Raw genomic sequence first — 20,538 nt, forward strand, 5'->3', positions numbered from 1 at the left:
CCATAAGCACTCATCAGCTCCAAAGCTGATGGAAGAGGGGAATCCCACAAAACAAGAATGCTTTGCTCTTGAAAGGAACTAGCTATAGATCAAGTCGCAGAAATTAGTCACAAACCTGACTTGGCCACCGAAAGGTTCCCCAGTATGATCAAGCATGAAATCAGTGTTATACTCTACATAAGGTATCACATGCAAGCAGAAGTCTAAGCAACATAATGCACACAAGTGGCAGAGAATACAGACTCACCATATTGTTTCTGTCCTGATTGTGATTGAGAGTTGGAAGAAAAAGAAAAGGTACGTTTAACAAGCCACAGCCACTGAAGTAATTCAAAGTGTTAACACCAAACTTGCTACTATCTTTTCCAAGCTACACTTGCATACATTTACTCTGAAATTAAACAGCTCAGAACTCCAGACAGACAAATTATTGTTTAAACTCAGTATTTAGACAAGATATTTAAAGTGCAATTTGCTCTTCCACCACTGTTTTCTCCATTTCTCCATTAATATTTTGTTTTGATCCTAGTTCATTGTTATTCCAGAAATACTACCTGTCAATATTCTGCACCACAGGCTACAAACTTGATCTAGATTTTACCAAGTTCAGGTTTCCTTAAATTAAAGCTTATTGCTATATCAGATCAAGCACAAAGACAGACATTTCCAACACCCTTGCATTGCTCTTTTCATCCTTCCTTGCATATATAATAATTTCATTTCCAGAACACACAAAACAACTTTTAGTCTCCTGACTAAGCTTGAAGGGAAACAGCTCATAATTCAAAAAGTTTGTCAAACTGAACGCAACAATAAAATCAGCAGAAAAAGGAGACCAACAGTAAGAACTCAAGCAGTGCTTGGGCTATCCTATTATAATATCAGATCAAGCCAGTCACTTGTCACTCCTGTCTTAACCGTGGTTTCATGTATAGTCTTATGTTGCAATTTAAGTACTGAGAGACCTGTATTAAAGGTAATACTAAGCTTCTTCAAGCACGTTCCATAGCTAAAAATCGAGCTAGCACAAAGTATGTAATTTTGGGTGCAAAGAGCATCCATAGTTTCTTCCAGATGTAGTTTAAAATCTGGTTTTGCCATATTTCAAGGAATTTGCTATTCTTCTGTATAATTATCTTGGAAGAAATACACATAAGCTGCAGTCCAGTTTGATAAGGTTGGCTAAACTAAGAACAAGCTAAAGGTTAATGCATATACTGAAGGAATCCATTTGCCTGCTTTACATCCTCCCTGGAATTCATTTCTAGCTCAAGATGAAGAGTGGTAAGAGGTAGAGAGTTTGCGAAAAGGAAGCAGAACTATGAAGTTTCTCACATTTCTACACTTTATTGTTGTCAAACTTGCCTCTAATTTCATGGGAGTTGTAGGTGTTCCTCTCTACACTTAGTCAAGTTGCTGTAACAAAGTTCCAAATACTTTTACCTCTTTTTGAGCTATGCCCATTCTGTCTCTCCAGTGCATCAAGACTAGATCCACCTTCTCTTTGGCAAATTTCTCAACTTCCTTTGCAGCTTTTCCAGCCAGTCTCTGCCACTCCGGTACTTTATTAAACTTGCCATACTGATCCTGCAGAACAGATCTTATCAGTTATTTGCAGTTGCAGGTCTATCATATCGGATGCAGGTCAATGCAACAGTTAAGTGTCTGTTTTTAGAAAAGTCACTAAAACTGTGCATCTGTACAATGGAAGAGGTAAGACAGCAGCATTTACTCACACTTGCAATTTTTAAGTTATCTCTAACATGCATCCTATCAGCATCTTTTTCAGGAACAGGATCAGCACTGTCAAGGTATGCCAGCAAACCTGGTGGCTAGAAACATTTAAAACCAGTGTAAACACACATGTGGTTAATTTAACAGAAAACATCATATTACATAACAAGTTCATTTCTTTAAATTAGCGATTTCAAAAAAGAATTTATATTCTACTCTAAAGCAAGTATATAAAGCCACCACAACTTTTTGCTTTTATTTGTGAAATGTCACCATACTCGAAAGAACCCTTCAACAGAGGTACATGATTAGCTTCCATACAGCAGAGCTCTTGCCTATATCCCATTTCTTAAAGGAGCACTTAACGAAGCTAAGGACTGCAGGGAGAAGAGTTGATCCCGCAACAACATTGAGAGGGATGAATACTGTAATACTAGAATCTGTCCATATCTGATATGGACCAAATGTTGCATGTGACATTAGAGATGAGATAGTCTCATTTTACTAAGCCTTCCAGAAGATAGTAACCAAGATCAGGCCAGTTCACTCTGCTAAAAGTGAACTACCATTTTTAATGTAAAAGTTGGTATTTCTCCAGATCTAATAAATCCTTACAACACTATCTGAGCTAGTTTCACTCAAGTAACTTAAGCAAGAATCTTTCAGGAGGCTGTAAGGGTGAAAGAACAGAAGAACTATCAGCCAATATATAAATTTAACTACAATATAAGCAGTTGGACAAGCATGGAAGTGGAGACAGAACTGTGGCCTTAAGTTTCTAATGCTTACTGCCAGTAAAAAATCATGTTTGTCTCCCACGTTTTTGTCCTTTTAACAAAAAAAGCAATCAGACACCTTATTTTTAAGTTTTGTGTCATACACTATTTTTCAAAGTAGCAGGAAAGTAACAGAGTACTTTAAGAATTCAAGATGTTTTCTACTAGCCATCAGCATCCTTTAAACAGCAGATGCCAACCTGGTGATTTTCCAGGCTAGCCTTCCCCCTTGGATGGAAAAGGGGTTAGTGTTGCTGTATAGACTACCCCAAGTTTCCCAATACTGCAGGCTCTCCACTTTTATTCTTTCCCTACTCTGTATCCCATTTTTACTCACCAAAATACGTTTCAACAAATTCATAGCAGTTTTGTTCTCAGCTGTCCAGAGGCCAACCAAATGTCTACTTAACTGCCTGAAAAAAGCCATTGAAATCAATAAACTGCAGGTTAGTATTTTAAACAGCTTGTTAAACCACTAAACTGACACCCTTACCATGCTGGTGAAATGAAGATGAGCAAGAGCTTCATGCTCTTGAGTGAGTAAGAGCAAAAAGCATTATGTTGTTCCAGTTCAAGTATATGCTTAGCATGCTTTACAGTGTTGCCCTTAGGAAGTTCCAGTGAAGTTAGTGGAACAGTAGCAGTACATGCTTTTTGATCTAGACCTCAAAAGAACACTTGAGCAATAGAGCAGAAAATAATCATCAAATAATCAAATGAGAGTTTATCCAGTGAATCTTAAGTTAAGGTTAAAGGGTCTAGAAGCCATCAAGAACTGTTAACTGCCCTACTTGAAGCTCTTAACACCCATTATTGGCCATGAAAACCTATTTGGGAGCCTGCCTTCTACACCAACTGACATTTTTTGCCAGAATTTGTCACTACAGTTCTACTACACTGAACTGAAGCATTGCTTACAAACAGCTCATAAGTAGTAGCTCCAAACAGAACTAGTATGACAGAAGGCTTCACACTAGCTCCCCCTTGGACGACAGTGGCAACAAGTTCCATTTGCCACTACATTGCTTCGCAACTCTTTAGGCACTTCAGGAACATGCACCCAGACCTTCTATAATCTTGTATTTCAGTGGAAATAATTGAATTATCACTCATCCTCCCCAGTATACACTCAGGCCCGCTACCAAAACTCAAGTTTTACAGACTGCTAAATTCAGGGAATGATTTCTGCACGAGGAGACTTCTCTCTGGCAGGTTGAATGAGTCTAACTGCATGCAAGATGCCAAAGGTGTGTAAACCAGGATTTATACAGTTGTAAAATACAAGTTAAACCTTTATACACGTTCCAGACATTCTACTTGCCTTTTCTTTCCCTGAATGTTTTCAGACAACAATAAAAAACTAAACTTGAGCCTTTAACGAATAACCAACCCATGACCCATTCTGGAAAAAAAAAATTAAAAAACAAAAATCAAACGTTTATTAAGTGGCTGCAGTCTCAGCTGAAGCTTGCTCTCCTTAAACATACCAGCTGCTGAAAAAAGTATTTTCCTGAAGAACTTCAGGTTTTCTTCCCTGATCTCCTGCTGTTTCTAACATTAGCTAGGCCATTACTTAAGACTTTTTAAACATGATATAGCAAGTGACACAGACATACCTATTTGTAAGCATCCTCTGATCTGTGCTTATTGTAAACATAGCAGTGTGCAAATGACGAGGTAAGGCACCTTCACTGAGGGCAAGATCTTGCATTTTGGTAGCAATCTCTTTGTCTCCTTCCTTTGGAAACAGGGCAAGATGATTACTAAAGAAAGAATCTTAGTTAAGCTGCTTTTACCTTAAGTCTACAGTTCCAAGGCCTTCCTGACTATCAGTTATGTCAGCTAATATCCAAAAGCCAGACACTATAGTATGACACGCTTGAAGTGCCAGTTCTGAACAGCAACTGATCAAAGTTGTAGTAAAGCCACAGACCTGACAATCTGTAGTTATATCTGAGGACAGTAATTGGACAGGATAAGACGTAAGCCTCTCATCACAGATCAGGAGGTTGGTTGTACATTTACAAGTACCACTTCTATACTGTTTAACCCTAATTTGCAATTGCAGAGAACGACAGCCACAAGTAACTGCTTGTTGCTTGTCAAGTGTAACCATTTAAGAATAACTGTTTAAACAGCCACATGGATAAGATTGTCACTCGGTTGAGATACATTAGTTGCAATAAGTAATTAAGAAAAAGCTTTCCCTGCATTTTTACTTGCCCATGTCCCACCATAGTTCAAGTGACAGGTGTTAAACAGCATAGAAACTTTTAGCTAACGTTATCAGTTATATCAATGGAAACTTGAAGATTTATGATACCTCTATTTCAAGTGTTCATTCACTTCCATTCCAAGAAAGTACCAGATGCATTTCAAATGCATGAGCCATTGTGATACACAATGAGGCACTAAGTTAAGCCCTGAATTTCAACACAGGAAGTGTCAAGAGTCAGTTAGCAAGGTCACCCTGCAACAATCATGAGCAGCCTTTTAGTACGGACTTAGCCCATAGATCATGTGGTATGAAAACTAACAAAGCCAAATCATCCTTTGCTGAAGCAGAAAGAGCAAGAACAGGCACTGACATCACTAGTCTGCTCTGGGACTGTACCACCTGTTAATTCCAGTCCCATTCTGTCTGGCAATGCATCCCAGGAAATACGGCCTCTCCTCAAGAGACCCTCTTTAACATGCAGGAGAAGTCTGGTGGCTCTGAAGCATGTGACTGAGCTACATACAACACCAACAGCCACCTCTTGACTGCAGTATGAAAACACACACTACCTAATGTCCCAACTCACATGCCTTCCAAACCCCCAAGTGGAAGATAAAGCAAATTGCTGTATTAAATCACACACAATTAAGCCAGTGTTCTGTTCCTCCCCCCAACCCCCTGCAAGAAGCTAATATAACAAACAACTTCTGGTAAGTAACTGCAGGTCTGAAATAGACAATACATATTTTAATAGGCTAGCCCAGATAACACTGATAAAGTCTCACCTCTATTATTGCCTTCATTACTAAACCTGCTCCTTTGACAATTGCCATGGAAGGGTGCTAAAATAGAACATTGACAAATAGTTACCCAAGTGCAAAATCTGAGGATTAGATCATCTGTGATTCAGTTTCCTTAATGCATTTACATGGCTGTTCTACCTCCAGTTTTGGGCAAAAGGTTAGTATTCCAGTTTTGTGAAAGCTAGCACCAGGAAGAGCTCCTACCGTATGCCTGTCAACAAGAATCTCTCATGCGACTATCAGATGGACTTCTTGGCACTGAACAGCAGTAAATACCAAAGAAGCTGGTATAATGCTGGGAAAACTGACAAGCTGATTCTGAACAAGGAGCTTGCCGTTTTTAGAGAAAATTAGCATTTGCATCTTAGCTAAAAATCCTAGAACTCTTACAGGTTTACTAATGCAGAGGATGTTACTCTTGTTTTGCAACCCTTTCAACTCTCATTTACTGTGAAAGAAATAAAAAGGCAGCAAATGCTCCCAATGAGAGAAAAATCTGTGCATCTGCTCAATCTAGCTTAATATTTAACTGGTATTTTAAAATGTTTCTAGAAACACGTCTTAGGCAGTCTATTCTACAATTTGGCATATCATTCGCTATAGAATAACCATCTCAATCTGATATATGAAGATAAGGCAACAGGTCACTAAAAAACTGACCAAGGTAGAAAAGGTTTACACACATTAACCAGCTGAACAGTAGACAAATTTGTCATTCAGGAGAACAAGCAAGTTCATGCTCACTGACTACCTAAGGCCTCTAAGAATAACAACAAATTATGAAATCTTACCTGAAAGAGCTTAAATAGCGTTCTTCCATTAGATGCCACCATTTCCAACAACATGTCAAACTGCTGCCCCTCAGTAGTCTCACTATATGGAGCACATAGGGCAAATGTCAGGAAGTCCAGAAGCGAACTAATTACTAGGGCACCTGTCCCATGATCCTGAAATTAGGAAGACAGGTATGTAATACAGATACAGTGTTTCTCTCCTGCCCAACAGTATTCATGTAAGTTTTATTCAGTACTCATGATGCTGAAGGTGCTCTTCCCTGTCATACCACGAAATACTCTGCAAAGAAAAATTACAAGCTTACAATATGCCATTACTCTGAGTATGGCAATACTCTGGTAAAGTACTGGCTCCTAGAGCATATTGGAGACTATATATATTGGAGACCTCATATAGTGGTGTGCTGCAAATTACTTTTTCTGGTTTTAATCCCCTAAGTACCAGTTTACACTATCCTTTTGGCTAAAAGGACCTGGTTTCCATGTTAAACATGACAACTTTTGTTGCATGACACGTTCTGCAGCATAGACAGCTACATTCTAACCTGTCGAGATCCAAAGGTGTTTAGAACAAACCTCAGTGCCAGACACAGCTCTATCTTCTGCACTTCAATTACAGGTACAAATACATTCAATGATATATCCAAGTATGACAGCAGTGTTTCCATAGCAATTTGGAAAAGCACTTGAAGCTGTTTTCAAAATTTGACTTACCACATGGGAATTGAATTTCTCCAGGAGGTTTTCTAGAAACTTCTTTGAAGAAAGAAGGGAAGCTTTGTTCAGCTGCTCCTGCCTCAAGTCATAGTCATCATGCATGGGCTGTAAAAAAAGAAGTATTCAGTATGTAGTCACATTTCAACCCTGAGCTCATAACAGCCATAGTCCAAAAGCCACGCTCTGAACCCATAAAAAGCACATCCTACTTAAAATTCAGTAGGAAATCACTGTACCATAGGTTATTTCATGTCTGAGCACACTGCAAGTTGAAAGACAGTCCCTACTTCTACATCTTTCAGTAGATAGAAGTTCATCCCAAAGTTGCAGAATCTGCAATTTAATACTTACACACATAAGAGCACAAAGCATGTCAATAGAGGCATGAGTTACTCCATCATTGTTCCTTTTGAGGGCTTTTACAACCTTCACTCCTAATCGTTCTCGAAATCTTTTGAAAGGAAAGGAAAAGATTAGAGGAAACAGAAATCTTAGTTTTAAGATAAAAGTCCAACCAAGACCAAAACTGACCTGCTCCCACTGCATTTGGCAAGCCAGGACCTTGACATCTACATATATATGAGATTCCTTGGTAGGAAAACACTAATATCGACTTCACTGTTAACAACGTGCAAAGAGCATGCTCACCAAAACAAAGATATTTCTGTAGTTACGTGATAGTGATAATATAGGACACTATTCACAGAGAAACAGAACTTCATAAAGGTCTCAGACTAAGTACATGTGTTACTCTTCACATCATTCAGTTGCCCCATAGTCTACAATGAAAAATTCTTTGGAGTATTTCTGGTTTTCAGGAGAACATCAGGCAATTTTTCTGCTTTCTTACGTCGTCCAATTAAGACACAAACTCCAAGTAGCCTGTTGTTACTGTAGGAGTTCAAGTCTGCTTCCTAACATCACATTTTATCTTGTATTGAACTCAGGATAGTAATGGCATCAACATTCTTTAAGAACGAAGAACCGCCTACTTCTAAAATGCACCTTCATCTGTCCTTGAAGTTTTTCCACTAGGAAAAACATTAAACCATTTTTGACTCAAGGCAGAGAGTATGCAGCAAAGGATAGCTTTACATACTAATAATCATTTGGGATTTTCAACTTGTGTTAAAGCCTGATGACAGCCTCATACTACTAGAAGCAAACAAACATGTACAGATTCTTCTAGGCTTTTTCAAAAGTGAGGCTTAACTCTCAATTCTCAGTTTTAAAACTAAGACATCAAAAGCATAAGAGTTGTTTTCACCTACTACTTCCAAGCTTGAAAAGACTTCTCACTTACTTTGGAAGCTGAGTAAAGGCAAGGAAGCCCGCTTTTGAAGCCACTAGTCGTCTTACTGCTTGGAATTGGCTTTCAAGCTCTGCATTAGATGCTGCAATATCTCCCTCTTGTGAAAGCAATGCTGTTATGGCATTATTAATTAGTTTCTCCTTGTTTTCTGAGAACAGACCCTGGGGTTAAGAAATAATTATTAATACCTTTATGGATTAACAACATCTTAAGAGGATGGACACAGGACTTATTCTTACATCTTGTGTAACTGCATGTAGTACCCCGCTGTATGAAATGTTAGCATTGAACCTGAACACAGCATCTGCAAAGTTACCATCTGGAAGAAGACATAATAGAAGTTAAGTGCACAGTACCTGACTAAATATCTGGATGCTTTAAAGAATACTATAAAACCAGGTAATATGCGTTAGCTTACTTGGAGGAGCAGCCAAAAACCTCAGATGAAGGCTCTCTACTTCTTCATCTACAGGCATACTAAGCAATCCCCAGCGCTGGCCTTTGTGTGTGGAGGTCATTTTCACACAAACATCTCTATTACCAGAAGCTCTCACTCCATCTAACAAGCTAGCCAGGAGAGAATCTCTAGGTTGGGAGAAGGAAATACAAATATAATTTAAAGCAATGCCAGAGAATCAAGGTAAGAAAAACAGGCAAAAAAAAATTCAAATACAGAATGAAAGACAGCAATACTTGGAATCTCTTACCAAGACTAGTGCAAATAGCTACACCTCTGGAAGAAATCATTAACTTTCAAGCGTTCCTTTAGTCACTGTAAGACTAGAGCTGCCTTACACCCAGTATAGCCAGCTGCAGCCTTCCACTAAAGGGATCAACTCTAGATTACCTGTTAATGAGTTACAAATGTTGCAAGCCACTTCATCCCTCTGCCTTCTGCAAAACCTCACTTGGCAGGATTAGACTATGTTACAACTGCAAGTGCACTCAGGGACTATTCAGTTGGTTGTTTTAAATAGAATCAACTAAGGCTATCCCAAGCAGACAGCACAGCTCAAAGGATTTACAGCCTTCACATTTCTGTATCACTTACATTGTGCTTTCTTTCCTTGTGTCAGATATACTGCTTAACCAAGTTCAACATACACAGAACAACACTGCTTAGGAGAAATGGGCTGCATCTAACTGTTCAACACCCTTACATATTCATCAGAAAACTTCTGGATGGATTTCCTTAAGTTGGGATGAAGGTAAATGGAAGAGATTTAGATCCCTACAAATCTTGATTTTTAAGTAGCAGACCACTAGAATAGCAAGGCTTTGAGTTAACACTTACAAGGGTCAGAGTTTATGGAAGCTGAGAAAACAGAAGCACTACAATGCCAACTTCCATCTGAATTTATAACCCACAGGAGCTCCAGTTACCTTTCTGTTGAAGAGTATTTCCGAATTTGTCCTTTGATAAATTCAATGGTAAAAAGCTGAGGATTTTCATAGTCGCATACTATTGCAAATACCTAAAAGAAAGAAATAAGGGTCACATTCACGAAGTGGAGTTATTTATCTAGCCTACAAATTAAGGCCATCTTTTGTATACTATCAAATGCCTGCTATTATCATCTTAGTACCACTTCTTCCAATAGAAACTGTAAAAGAAAGGCTGCTCCTTACCTCACATAAAGGTTTCAAAGTTGCAATGTTATAAGTAGCTGGATCCCGCTCAACTAAGCAAGCTTCTGTAAGAGCTAGTACTCTTTTCACAGGTTCCTTAAAGAAGAAAAAGAAAAGGCATGTTAGGAAAGAGAGTACTTAGCACTTAAGAGGAACCAAGTAGGTCTAGTTCAATACCCTTACCAAGTGTCTAGGTGTTATTTTTTGAACAACAAACTCTGCTAAAGATGTTACAGATTCATCATTGCTGTATTTTCCAAAGCGTAGATTCAAGTACTGCTCAAATTCTAGGGATTCTTTCCTTATCCGCAGCGAGATACCTATGAAGTTGCCAGCATGCTCTATTGCACTTTTGATAATTTCCTCCCTCTGCTCAGATGCAAACAGGTGCTGCAAATTTTGACAAGAAAAAAAGCAGGTGAAAAATATGGTATAGCTCAAGAAATCAGTTCCATAAATAATCCTCCACTATATACCCTACAGCAGACAATCAACCCAACAGCAGCCAATCTTCCCAGCAGCTGGGCGTGACTTTGATAAGTGCATGGTATAAAGAGAGGAGCTAATTATTACACAAGAGATCCCCTATTAGTTCACATTTACCTTTTGGGGAAAAAAATATCTATAGCAGCTACTCCTGCTGCCATTAAAGGTCTGCACGACCTGCCTGTCCACCCTGGCAACAGAACTTGACAGCCTGGCAGGAATGAGGAGCCAGGAACCACAGTGGTAGCCCTAGCTGCTGTCTCTAAGGGCTGCTATCCAGCCCGGCTAGGCAAGGTTAGGACAGATCTAGAGGATCCATTATATATTGCTAGTTTTATGCAAGAGAAAAGCATGCTGCAGTATGTAAGACATGGAAACCCTGACCTAGAGAACACAGTCCTATCTTGTTCATAGTGACAGAGATAGCTGTATTTACATTGGTAACTGTAAGTTAATTCCTGTAAGAATTACTATGCTGCTTGCAGTGTAGCACACAGAAACCCTTTTAAGATTGAAACCAGCATTACACCACAGTATCTCCCAAGCAAAGCTGCTGAGTATCAGATCACAGGCCTAAAAAGAAAACATCACCATTGATCAATATATTTCTGCATAAAATCCCTGTATTAGTCAAATAGATTAGCAACACTACCTGTCACTTTTGTAGCTTTGAGAAATGTCAGGAAACTCCCATGTTCACATTACATTCTTATTCACTATCCCATATAAGTAACTAGGCATTTTATGCTCAGTAGTTTTTAAACATGCAATAAGCAAAAAAACCAAAAACACCCTAACACATTGCTCTCAAAAGTTTTTTAAACCTCTTTTTTTACAGGAAATTAGTTAAAACTTGTCCACAAGCCTTGAGGCTCCACAGCCGAGTTCCAAAGACATGCATACTTGTACGTTCAAATTATGCTGAATCCTCATTATTAAATATGCAGCTTAAACATCCTAAGCACCATACCAAGACGTTTTGGTTTAGTACTCACCAATCTACTAAATCCTCCGTAGAGGATACAGAAGCCTCCCTGATAGCCAGCAATATCAACAAAGCCTTCAATGTTTCTGTAGTCATAGGAGCACAGGACTTTATTTGTTGCAGGATCAATTTGGTCAATACCTCCAGGAGTCACTTCCAGAATCACAGGTTTCCTTGAATCACTCCAGTGATGTTTATAGCAGTTATACCTCTGCAGAGAGAGCTACTTTTAGACATCTACACACACTCCTTTACTACACAGCAATAGCTCTTTTCCCATCTAGTAAGCAGTGTGGGTGTAAAGTTCAAAAAAATTAAATCATTTTCCTTAATGCTCCTATCTATGTTAAGAACACTACGAATCAAAGGAAAGTAGCTGTCAACTGACAAGGAAGTCATCCCTTAAACAATCCATTTTGAAGTGAGAACAGCAATCCCGGAACAGCCACTCCAAAAGGGAATAAGTTTCTTCCACTGCAGAAGATTGTCTACTCACAGACTACACGTGCTGTGGTTAGACAAGGAAATAGCTATTGCATCAGATACTGTTACTCAGCTAATCAAACTAAAGTAAACCTATCACTACAGTGCAAATTTTTCATCTCCTGCAGTCATACTCCATTACAAATACAGACAATGAAACCACCAAAAGTTAGAGATCTATTCTAAACTACAGCAAGGCAAAAGGGACCCCCATATTCCAGCAACATTACTAGACTCATCAATTAAGATTTATTCTATACAATGCTTCAAGTTACGTTAAGTGCTATCCTCTGTGACCAGAAGACATAACACCAAATATAAAGTCCAGCTCTGTCTGCTTTGCTTGTTACCATATTACCAAGATACATTAAATGGCAATCTTGTCTTTAATTTGTCCTACAGAAATCCTCCTGGAAAACAATATTCCCACATCAAGTGTTCAAGATGTTACAGAGAAAACTATTTAGTTAGAAAGTGAAGTGCTGGAAGTAGTAAACATTGAATAATGAATGAAAACTTATGTTTTTCTTCTTTCTTCTCTCCAAGTAAGAGCTCCACAAGGCAAAGGCCTTTATTTGAGAGTAACATTCAGAGTATTCAAGTGTACCACCATAAGGCTCAGGTCAAATGAAGAAAACTCAAAATATTCCACTGTTGAAAAGGTTCCCATTGTTTTTTAACAAACTTCTATTTTTTTTTTCAAAGCAAGACTTCAGATTCAAATTTACAACAGCTATTTTAGGTAGTATATTTAGCATAATATACATGAACAAAGTAGAAGTTTAGGTCTTTAGATCATTTCATTAAACTGCACATGATGCAGACAAGCCAAACACTTACCCGTCCTGTGATTTTTCCTTCTGAGAAGTCTGTCCTGAATCTCTGTTTTTTAAAAAAGTTAACCATGAGTGAATGCAAATATGATAGCAAATCCATGCAGGAAGTCTATGTTTAAGCTGACCCTGTTTTAAGAAACTCAAACTAAGCCTCCTTGAAAGCTCACCACTCCACTGCAGTTTAATATATTCAGGATTTCTAATTTTACTCAATATTTAAGAATCATACACTAGTTGCTGCAACTGACACTAGATCAAGTCATTAAGATAACAGCCTAAGACAACTTGCTTTCATACTTTTTATATAAGGAAAAAAAACTTATTAAGCTACCACAAAATGTAATGATAGCCAAGAAAAAAATTCTTACCAGTGCCTCTGTAAGGAGTTCTGTCCTGTGCTCTGTGGAAAACTTAAGTGTTTCAGACTTTTTTCCACTCCCTTTGCGAAAAGTGAGACTAAATTCTGTTCCTTGTCCTTTTCCAACAGGAGAAATGCTACAGATATCTCCATAAGGCCACTAGACAATTGAAAGTAATTAGGTTATACTGTTAGTAATTTTAAAGCTACATCTCATCTACTCAAAACCCCTTAGTACCTGTAACAACTGAGTTACTGTAATGAGACAATAGCTAGCAGTCTACGTGACAGCCTTAGCCTGAACTTCCTATTTGATACTCCGCAAAGTAAATAAACGTCCCAGCTCCCTTCAGGGACATAGCCTTACAGTGATCAAACTTAGCCCCATTCATTCGGAACAGCACACCCAGAAGCAAACTACTACTTATTAGCCAATAAAGACAAACTGCCTAGAAGTACAAAACCCACTGGATATTCATAGAGTTAGTAAAGGCAACACCAGCTTTCTGTTATGTGTACTTTTGTAACTGCTGCCATACCTTCTGGCTTTGCCAAGATCTTGTCAGACTAGATAGCTTCTAAAGACTGAATACCACTGTTCACTCTGAATAATGAACTTAAGTCAGAAACCAACTTTAAAAATGGTAGTTACCTGATTTGTAACTTCTAGTGTGTTGGGATTGTATGTGGTGATGGCATGGGTTCCAACTGAAAAGACTCGTTTATATCTAGAATACAGAAGAGAGTTAGTTTCTCCAGAAGTCACAAAAAATCCCCGCTGAACTGCAAAAATTATATTAAGAGGCTATATAGAAATTATTGGTAGGAAATGGATATAGTTTTCTTTGGGTTTAGTTTGCAATTTGCCCTTTTAATACGTTAAGCTCCTCTTCTCTATATATCAATAAAAGGGACATACAAGTTAAATACTACTAAATATATTTCTTCACACATAACTTTTCCCTACCATTTTCCATTATTACTCAAATTAGTCCAAGTTCAAACTCATCTGGGCCAGTAATGGCTTATCTAGGAATTAAGAAGTGCTTATTTTCTTCAAAACTTAGAAAAATCTGTACTATTGAAGTGACCTGCCACCTTAAATTTGTTTAATCTGTTTGAAAAACCTATTTGTTTTTCCATGTAGTTAAATTTTCTTTATTTAGGATGCAGATCAAGAAGTAATAGTAATGAAGCATAACATTTGAAGTTACTCTGGCTGCTAATAATTCCACTACATTCAGCTTGTCAAAAAATGCTCCAGTTCTTTGGTCAGAGGATTTTGTTATGATCTAAATCAACTGCTTCCTCTCCTCATGTTACACAATTTCGGTAGGTATTCTTGTTTATGCTGTGCTAAAGAACTTTTCACAAGTAATAAAGCACTTTATTACTTGCATAAGGTTTTGTTTACTCACTTAACATACTTCAGAGCTTCACAGTGCTTTGTGGCAGAATAAGGATCTGCCATGATCACACACAATTGAAGAACATCTGCCAAACATTACAGCCCCTTCTTTTTCTTCCCTCATGCTCAAGCCAGCACTTCAATATCTAAGAAGCATATTTATTATCCAGCATTCTTAATATGTGATGCAACAAGGAAAGCAAGAAAGAACAGCAGATTTACTGAGTTACCATTTCCTTCATCTTGTCTCCCTAGGCAACTTCAGAAAATCCAAGTCTTGTTGCGTGAACAGAGGAGACTACCAAGTCAGTTCTTAGATGCAGCCTAAACATATTCTTGCCCAGAACTTCACCTTTAAATATGTAAGAAGGTATTTATACCTCCAGGCCTTGAAGATTCTACTGTTAATTATCTCAAATTACACTGAAGTACAGTCTAACGCCAGGCTGTTTTAAGAAGAATATGAAGGAAATGTGCTCTTCCTAGTAAAAAGGCTATTATTGCCTATTCACTAGTTTCTCTGAAGCACTGTAGAAGTCAAAAGTTACATTTTTTAAATCAATATGAACCTGCTAGCCAAGTTTTATACCATCACACTTAAGAGAAGGACAGTGTTCATTAATTTTACAGAACTACAGACTGACACTGGAGCATTATCATCTGCACTACTAGAAAATACTTCTCATTTTCTGCCATGTACCCAGCCCTCATTCAGCAGTGTGATAAATCATACAAATATTCAAAGTGATTCAGGCTGGTTTAGCACTACACATTAAGATCCTGCTTTTTATGTTGTCCGCAGATTATACTGAGAATGTGTAACTATGATCTGAGTGGAATTAGGAATTCTTATATATACGTATAGGAATATATAGAAGGTTACTACAAGCCATGTGAGCTTCTGCTGCAACACAAGACAACTACTCACTAGATATGCCTTTCCCCTCATTATGTGAAAAGTGCCATTGAGTTTTTAAACTAAGCCTCCGATTTAGTCTTTAGACTTAGTTTGAAGTTCTGCAAGACTTCACAGTTTATCAGAATGTTACCATCAGACTTCAAGTTCATACTACTCTAACTTCAGCAGCTTGCATCACATAGGAACAGGCTCTTTAATGGAAGGCATTGGGCAAAAGAAGAAATCAGAGTTTATGTATTTGATTTTCACCAGGTAGCTCATATCACATGCACGCTAGATTTGCACATATGCCTTAGAAACTTCAGATAGAGGCACCCGGTATTGTCTGCTGGGCAACCGAAGGATTAAAAGGGACAAACAGTTCTAATGTTATACCCCACATCACTACTCTTACCATTACTAAAGGAAACATTTTATTTACCCATGCCCACACTAATTCAAATGCATGGATCTTAACTCAGGTAAGAATCTACACAAGTATTAGCTAGAATTCTAATGCGGTAAAATTAAATATTAAGCTATTTATTTCAGGTCAATCAAGAATCTGTCTGGGCAGAGGAAAGATTGTCCTCAGACAACTGCTCAGTCTAGTCTGGACTCTAAACTACCCAGGGCTTTAATTTTTGCGGACACAAAGGCAAGAAGCTTTTTGATTAGACACTGAAACCATCTCATAGTTCTTCAAAGCACAATCGAGAAAGATCTGTGGCTGCCACTCCCTGCAATCCCATCCTCCTTTCCTTCCCAGCATTCCCAGTCTTTGATAGGAAGAATTCATTAACTATCTATCAGCATACAGCCAAAGAGTGCCAGTTTCAACTTACTGGACAAACAGATTTAGACATCACCTCTTACTAAAATAAAGCAGTAGTCATGCTCCTGAGGTGTAGAAAACGTACCCTCTTTGTTCTGTTGATGTTTAGATAGCAGTTCCACAGTGCTACTATGCATGTGAGAAGGAACAATGGGTAAGGATACCAAAGAAATTCCTATGAAGCCTTAAAAAGTATGCGTAACAGCTGATTTCAAACACTGCGTGACAGATGCCAGTTATGATAATTTAATGGATAGTTTTATTAGAAGTTCCCTAAATTTTGCAGTCAGAAGCATCACTGAAAATTCATTTTTAGATCCAAGACCCCCATTAGGGATGAAGTTTATTTCTATTAACAGAAGTCTTTAAAATCTCAGTAGTTTAATAGATAATCTATTAGACAACATGTTAAGTGTATGTGTGAACTAGCAAGCCTCATCTATTAAAGTCTGTAAGACACTACTCCTCCAAGACCCTGTTCTGAGAAGCATTTCCACTTCGAAACTGGTGCTTTATATATTAGTTCAAGAGACTGAGAAGCTATGTCAGGTGGCCCATTTCTGAGCTACACTGAAGTGTGGGAACATGTGCAGGGGAAGGCTAAAATTAAGTGTTTAAATCCAAATTGGTTCTAGTGTAGGTACATTCTGTTCAGAGATTGAGCATCAGGAGCCTTTAGTTCAATTTTCATCCATCAATACATGAACTACGCAGTTAAATCCAATAATGGAGAAGAGTCATGTCTCACACATTAAAAAAAACGCCAAACTTGAAACTACTTACTTTCCCCTCCATGAATGTTTTGTTGTGTAGAAACAAGCAAGATCTCTGTTTTCTCTGATTATATTCATTCTGTGCCAAGACCTGAAAACAAAAGAGACATCCTGTTAGTACCCACGATTTTCATTTAAAACCAAAGTTCACTAATCATCAATATGCTTCAAGACAGAAAGACTTCGTTTTTAAACATTCAAGTCATTGCTTGGTCAATTCCACACAAAATAATATTAGGAATACTTAGGTTTATCAAGCAATGCACAGACTAAGTTGCACATGGAGTTCAACATGAAATTGTTTCCCCACTGATTTTGTTACACTAGTTACTCTAACAGTACCAGGTTACAGTAATTTACACCCCATTATTTGCCATATTATTTCAATCACACTATTTTTGCTGCACCTTCGCACATTCAGATTCAATTAAATTCTATATCCTTTCAAGAATGCTTAACTCCTGGAAATTGTGTAATATTCTGAATTATGTGTAATAAAAAAACTGAGTACCCTGACTCCACAACTCCAGCTAAGCCATATTCCTATTGCAATTTTTAAATACACAGCAAGGAAAAACCTGGACACATGTAACAGGTTATTTTCCAGTCTGAGATGGAATCTGAAGTTGAGAAGTTTACTTACTAGCTAAGAATTATGGCTGAAGAGCTAAGTACCCTTTCTCTACTTTAAAAGCTTAAGGAATCCCACCAATAACATCCTGACATGCCTATTTCACACACGAATACCTATTCTCTAAGAATTTAGTGAAACTTGCCCTTAACTGCCTGACTAGATCACTGCTTTAGGAGCTCTAAGTTCCAAGGAATGCTCCTGAACACTACACACAACCTTCCATGAGTAAAACGGATGCATGTTGAGCTGCTTTTCCTTTTCACTTTGCTTTATTACATATACAAGGCACTTAAGTAGACATACCCTGACTAAGCTGCAAGAGCAAAGCTGTCACTCAGGCTTACTGCTACAGCATTGGTTTTATTTCAGAATGTGTCAAAACAAGTTCCCCTGTTCTTGACTGCAGACTGGTACTACTCTCAGGTTCACACCCTTAACGTGGTAGCATCCCCAAAACATCACACACAAACTAATGTGCAAGAATTCATATTCATAGCTTGCCTGAAGCAACACTAAAGTAATCCAATCCCGGTCAGCACCCCACGAAAAGTTAGACCACAACTCCAGTTATCTTTTTACATTCAGCTAACCACTTGGTTTGGCAAAGGAAGACCTCTCATTTTAGGACGGATGACCTGTAACATTAGCTCATTGCTAATTTCTACCCTCTGCAACTTCAGGCTATTTTCTTTCTGGGCAGAGACTGTAGCAGTTATGTAGTCACAAACATGAAGAATGGATAGCCTGGCTGAAATGAACTTGAGAATTCCTTCCCTCGGGTGAAAAACCAGCACAACCATCACTACCTACTGAAAAGAACTTGTGGTACTGCCTCTGGAAAAAAAAGAGAAAAGCAGTATTTACGTATTTCAATGACTCAATCTTTGAGTCAGGTTTTCAGAGTTAATATCCCACTGACTTGTGACAAGCTAAATTCTCTGAATCTGGTTTTTGGAAATAAAATTTCATGAGGGTAAGATATCCAACAGCATTATTCCTGAAGTTCTCCATTTTGCTCAGTTTAAGAACTATACTGTATTATTATTGCCACAGATAAGCATCAGAACAGTACACTGTTCAAACTACACAGATCTTACTGTATAGTAGGACGCTTTAGATCTGATGTGTTTTAAAGTTATTTTTCAGAATGAAGAGCCAGATACTGTCACAGCACTCTCCAAACCAGCCGGCTGCAACAAGGTCTTTTACCATCTCATATCAACACACTCTTCATGCCAGTCCCTCTGCTGCCTTCTCCCTATCTCGCTTCATCCAGGGCCTGCTCTCTCTTCTCTTGCTTCTTCCTCGGCTGCTCTCTCTTCATTGTCTCTCAACCACTTAACAGAACCAGCCACAGCTGCACCTCATCTACATCAGCCAACCCACGGCCCCTGAAGCCAACCCACAGCTGTATACTATCAATGTTAATTAACCCAGCTTCATTCCTCTACAAGGTACTCAATCTTCATACCTCCCTTTTTAAGCCATTTTCTTGACATTGACTAATGTATTAATAAAAATAAAAGGCATATAAGACTAGTCCACTAAGTTTGGGATTATAAGATCTATTTATCTGTAATTCCAGTTTCACCAATACCAGTCCTCTGACCAGCTCTATTAAATCTCCCAGACCTGAACACCACCTGCTTTAGAGTATTTAAAGCAGGATGTTTTCACACTTGCAAACGCCTTAACAATACTGAACCAAGAAACACTCATTTATGAACTACTAGCAGCTTCCATTTATTTTAGCACCACTATCTACGATTCAGATTACTGACACATGAAGTATTGTACATGCAGTGGAACTGACAAATTCACCACAATGCTTTTCTGTTTAGATTAAAACTACTAAAGTCACTAAGCTTTGATGCTTTACTCACTGTGCTTCTGGACAGCGATTGTAACTATCTCTCCCACTGAGAAGACTAGCACAGAGGCAATACATGCCAAAACCTAATAACAATTAATTCTTGTACACATCTTCCTGCAGTTTAACAGAGAACAAGGCTAACAATAGCCTAGTATTCTGAGCTGCTATGTTGAAGTCCAGCAATCATTTTTCAGTTGTCTTTGGTTCTGCAGCAAGAGCAAGATAAAATAAAATAGTTCATGACAAAGACATTTTAGAAGAAACCAAGAAGTTACCTTCCTTCACTCATTCTGGCAGAATCAATGTGGCATCACTTCTACTATACTCTCTACAGTATGATACACTGTAATTTTATTACCTGACACAGTGCAACCATTGACTTTGCAGAGCACATCAGGTTTTATGATTAATCAAGTTTAGCCATATTGCCAGTGTAAGCTATAGCAGCCTGCTTAGTCCTATCAATTTCCGAAAACAATAGAACATTATTGTCACTTTTACATCTTCTTCCTGTATTAAGAAAACATTTAAAAACTTCACGGACTTCACAAAAATTGAGTTATATTCTTTATTTCACTCATAAAAGTATCCAGAATAAGACCCCAATTTTTATTATCATCTTAGTGTCCTGAGGTAACCAATAGAAAATAACTTCAGATGTTATTTCAAACATTTTGCAGCACAACCATTGGATATCCCCATACTCACGACTCTCAAAGGCTTAATACTAGAGAAACACCTGTTTCAGTTGTTCTACTTCCATTGCAGTAGAGGCAACAAGTACTTTGAAAGGAGCAGTTTATGGACATGTTTCATCTGGTTGAGAGAGAGTGCAAGCATGCTGAATGCAAAGTAGTCAAGTAATCTGAAGTTCCTGCAGGCAAAACATCATCTACAATTCACAACTTCTATTGGGAGCTTAACTAAAGCACTCCCCTAATACCTGGATATTTTAATTAGCTTTTTCATAGACAGAAGTTCAGCAA

General features: G+C 38.1%; 1 protein-coding gene across 3 annotated transcripts in view; it reads right to left on the reverse strand.

The window, feature by feature from the left end:
- DNAJC13 (DnaJ heat shock protein family (Hsp40) member C13) overlaps nt 1-20,538 on the reverse strand; it is a 55,522-nt gene that overhangs the window by 31,149 nt on the left and 3,835 nt on the right. For 2 of the 3 annotated variants that reach the window (XR_005827391.1, XM_040590315.1), the window contains exons 2-21: nt 17,056-17,136; nt 13,784-13,859; nt 13,142-13,291; nt 12,778-12,819; nt 11,465-11,665; nt 10,167-10,373; nt 9,984-10,079; nt 9,738-9,829; nt 8,773-8,939; nt 8,594-8,673; nt 8,346-8,515; nt 7,394-7,493; nt 7,040-7,147; nt 6,323-6,478; nt 5,514-5,570; nt 4,127-4,248; nt 2,848-2,923; nt 1,737-1,832; nt 1,444-1,587; nt 248-262 (exon numbers count right to left, since the gene is read on the reverse strand). Coding sequence is in view for 2 of the 3 variants with exons in the window: in XM_040590315.1 (XP_040446249.1) it covers nt 248-262; nt 1,444-1,587; nt 1,737-1,832; nt 2,848-2,923; nt 4,127-4,248; nt 5,514-5,570; nt 6,323-6,478; nt 7,040-7,147; nt 7,394-7,493; nt 8,346-8,515; nt 8,594-8,673; nt 8,773-8,939; nt 9,738-9,829; nt 9,984-10,079; nt 10,167-10,373; nt 11,465-11,665; nt 12,778-12,819; nt 13,142-13,291; nt 13,784-13,859; nt 17,056-17,123 (2,223 nt within the window). In the remaining variant the exon portion in view is untranslated. The remainder of the gene's footprint in view (nt 1-247; nt 263-1,443; nt 1,588-1,736; nt 1,833-2,847; nt 2,924-4,126; nt 4,249-5,513; nt 5,571-6,322; nt 6,479-7,039; nt 7,148-7,393; nt 7,494-8,345; nt 8,516-8,593; nt 8,674-8,772; nt 8,940-9,737; nt 9,830-9,983; nt 10,080-10,166; nt 10,374-11,464; nt 11,666-12,777; nt 12,820-13,141; nt 13,292-13,783; nt 13,860-17,055; nt 17,137-20,538) is intronic. The other variant, XM_040590316.1, reaches the window with a different exon arrangement.

Source organism: Falco naumanni, chromosome 4, assembly GCF_017639655.2.
Source record: "Falco naumanni isolate bFalNau1 chromosome 4, bFalNau1.pat, whole genome shotgun sequence".
Taxonomy (NCBI): Eukaryota; Metazoa; Chordata; class Aves; order Falconiformes; family Falconidae; genus Falco; species Falco naumanni.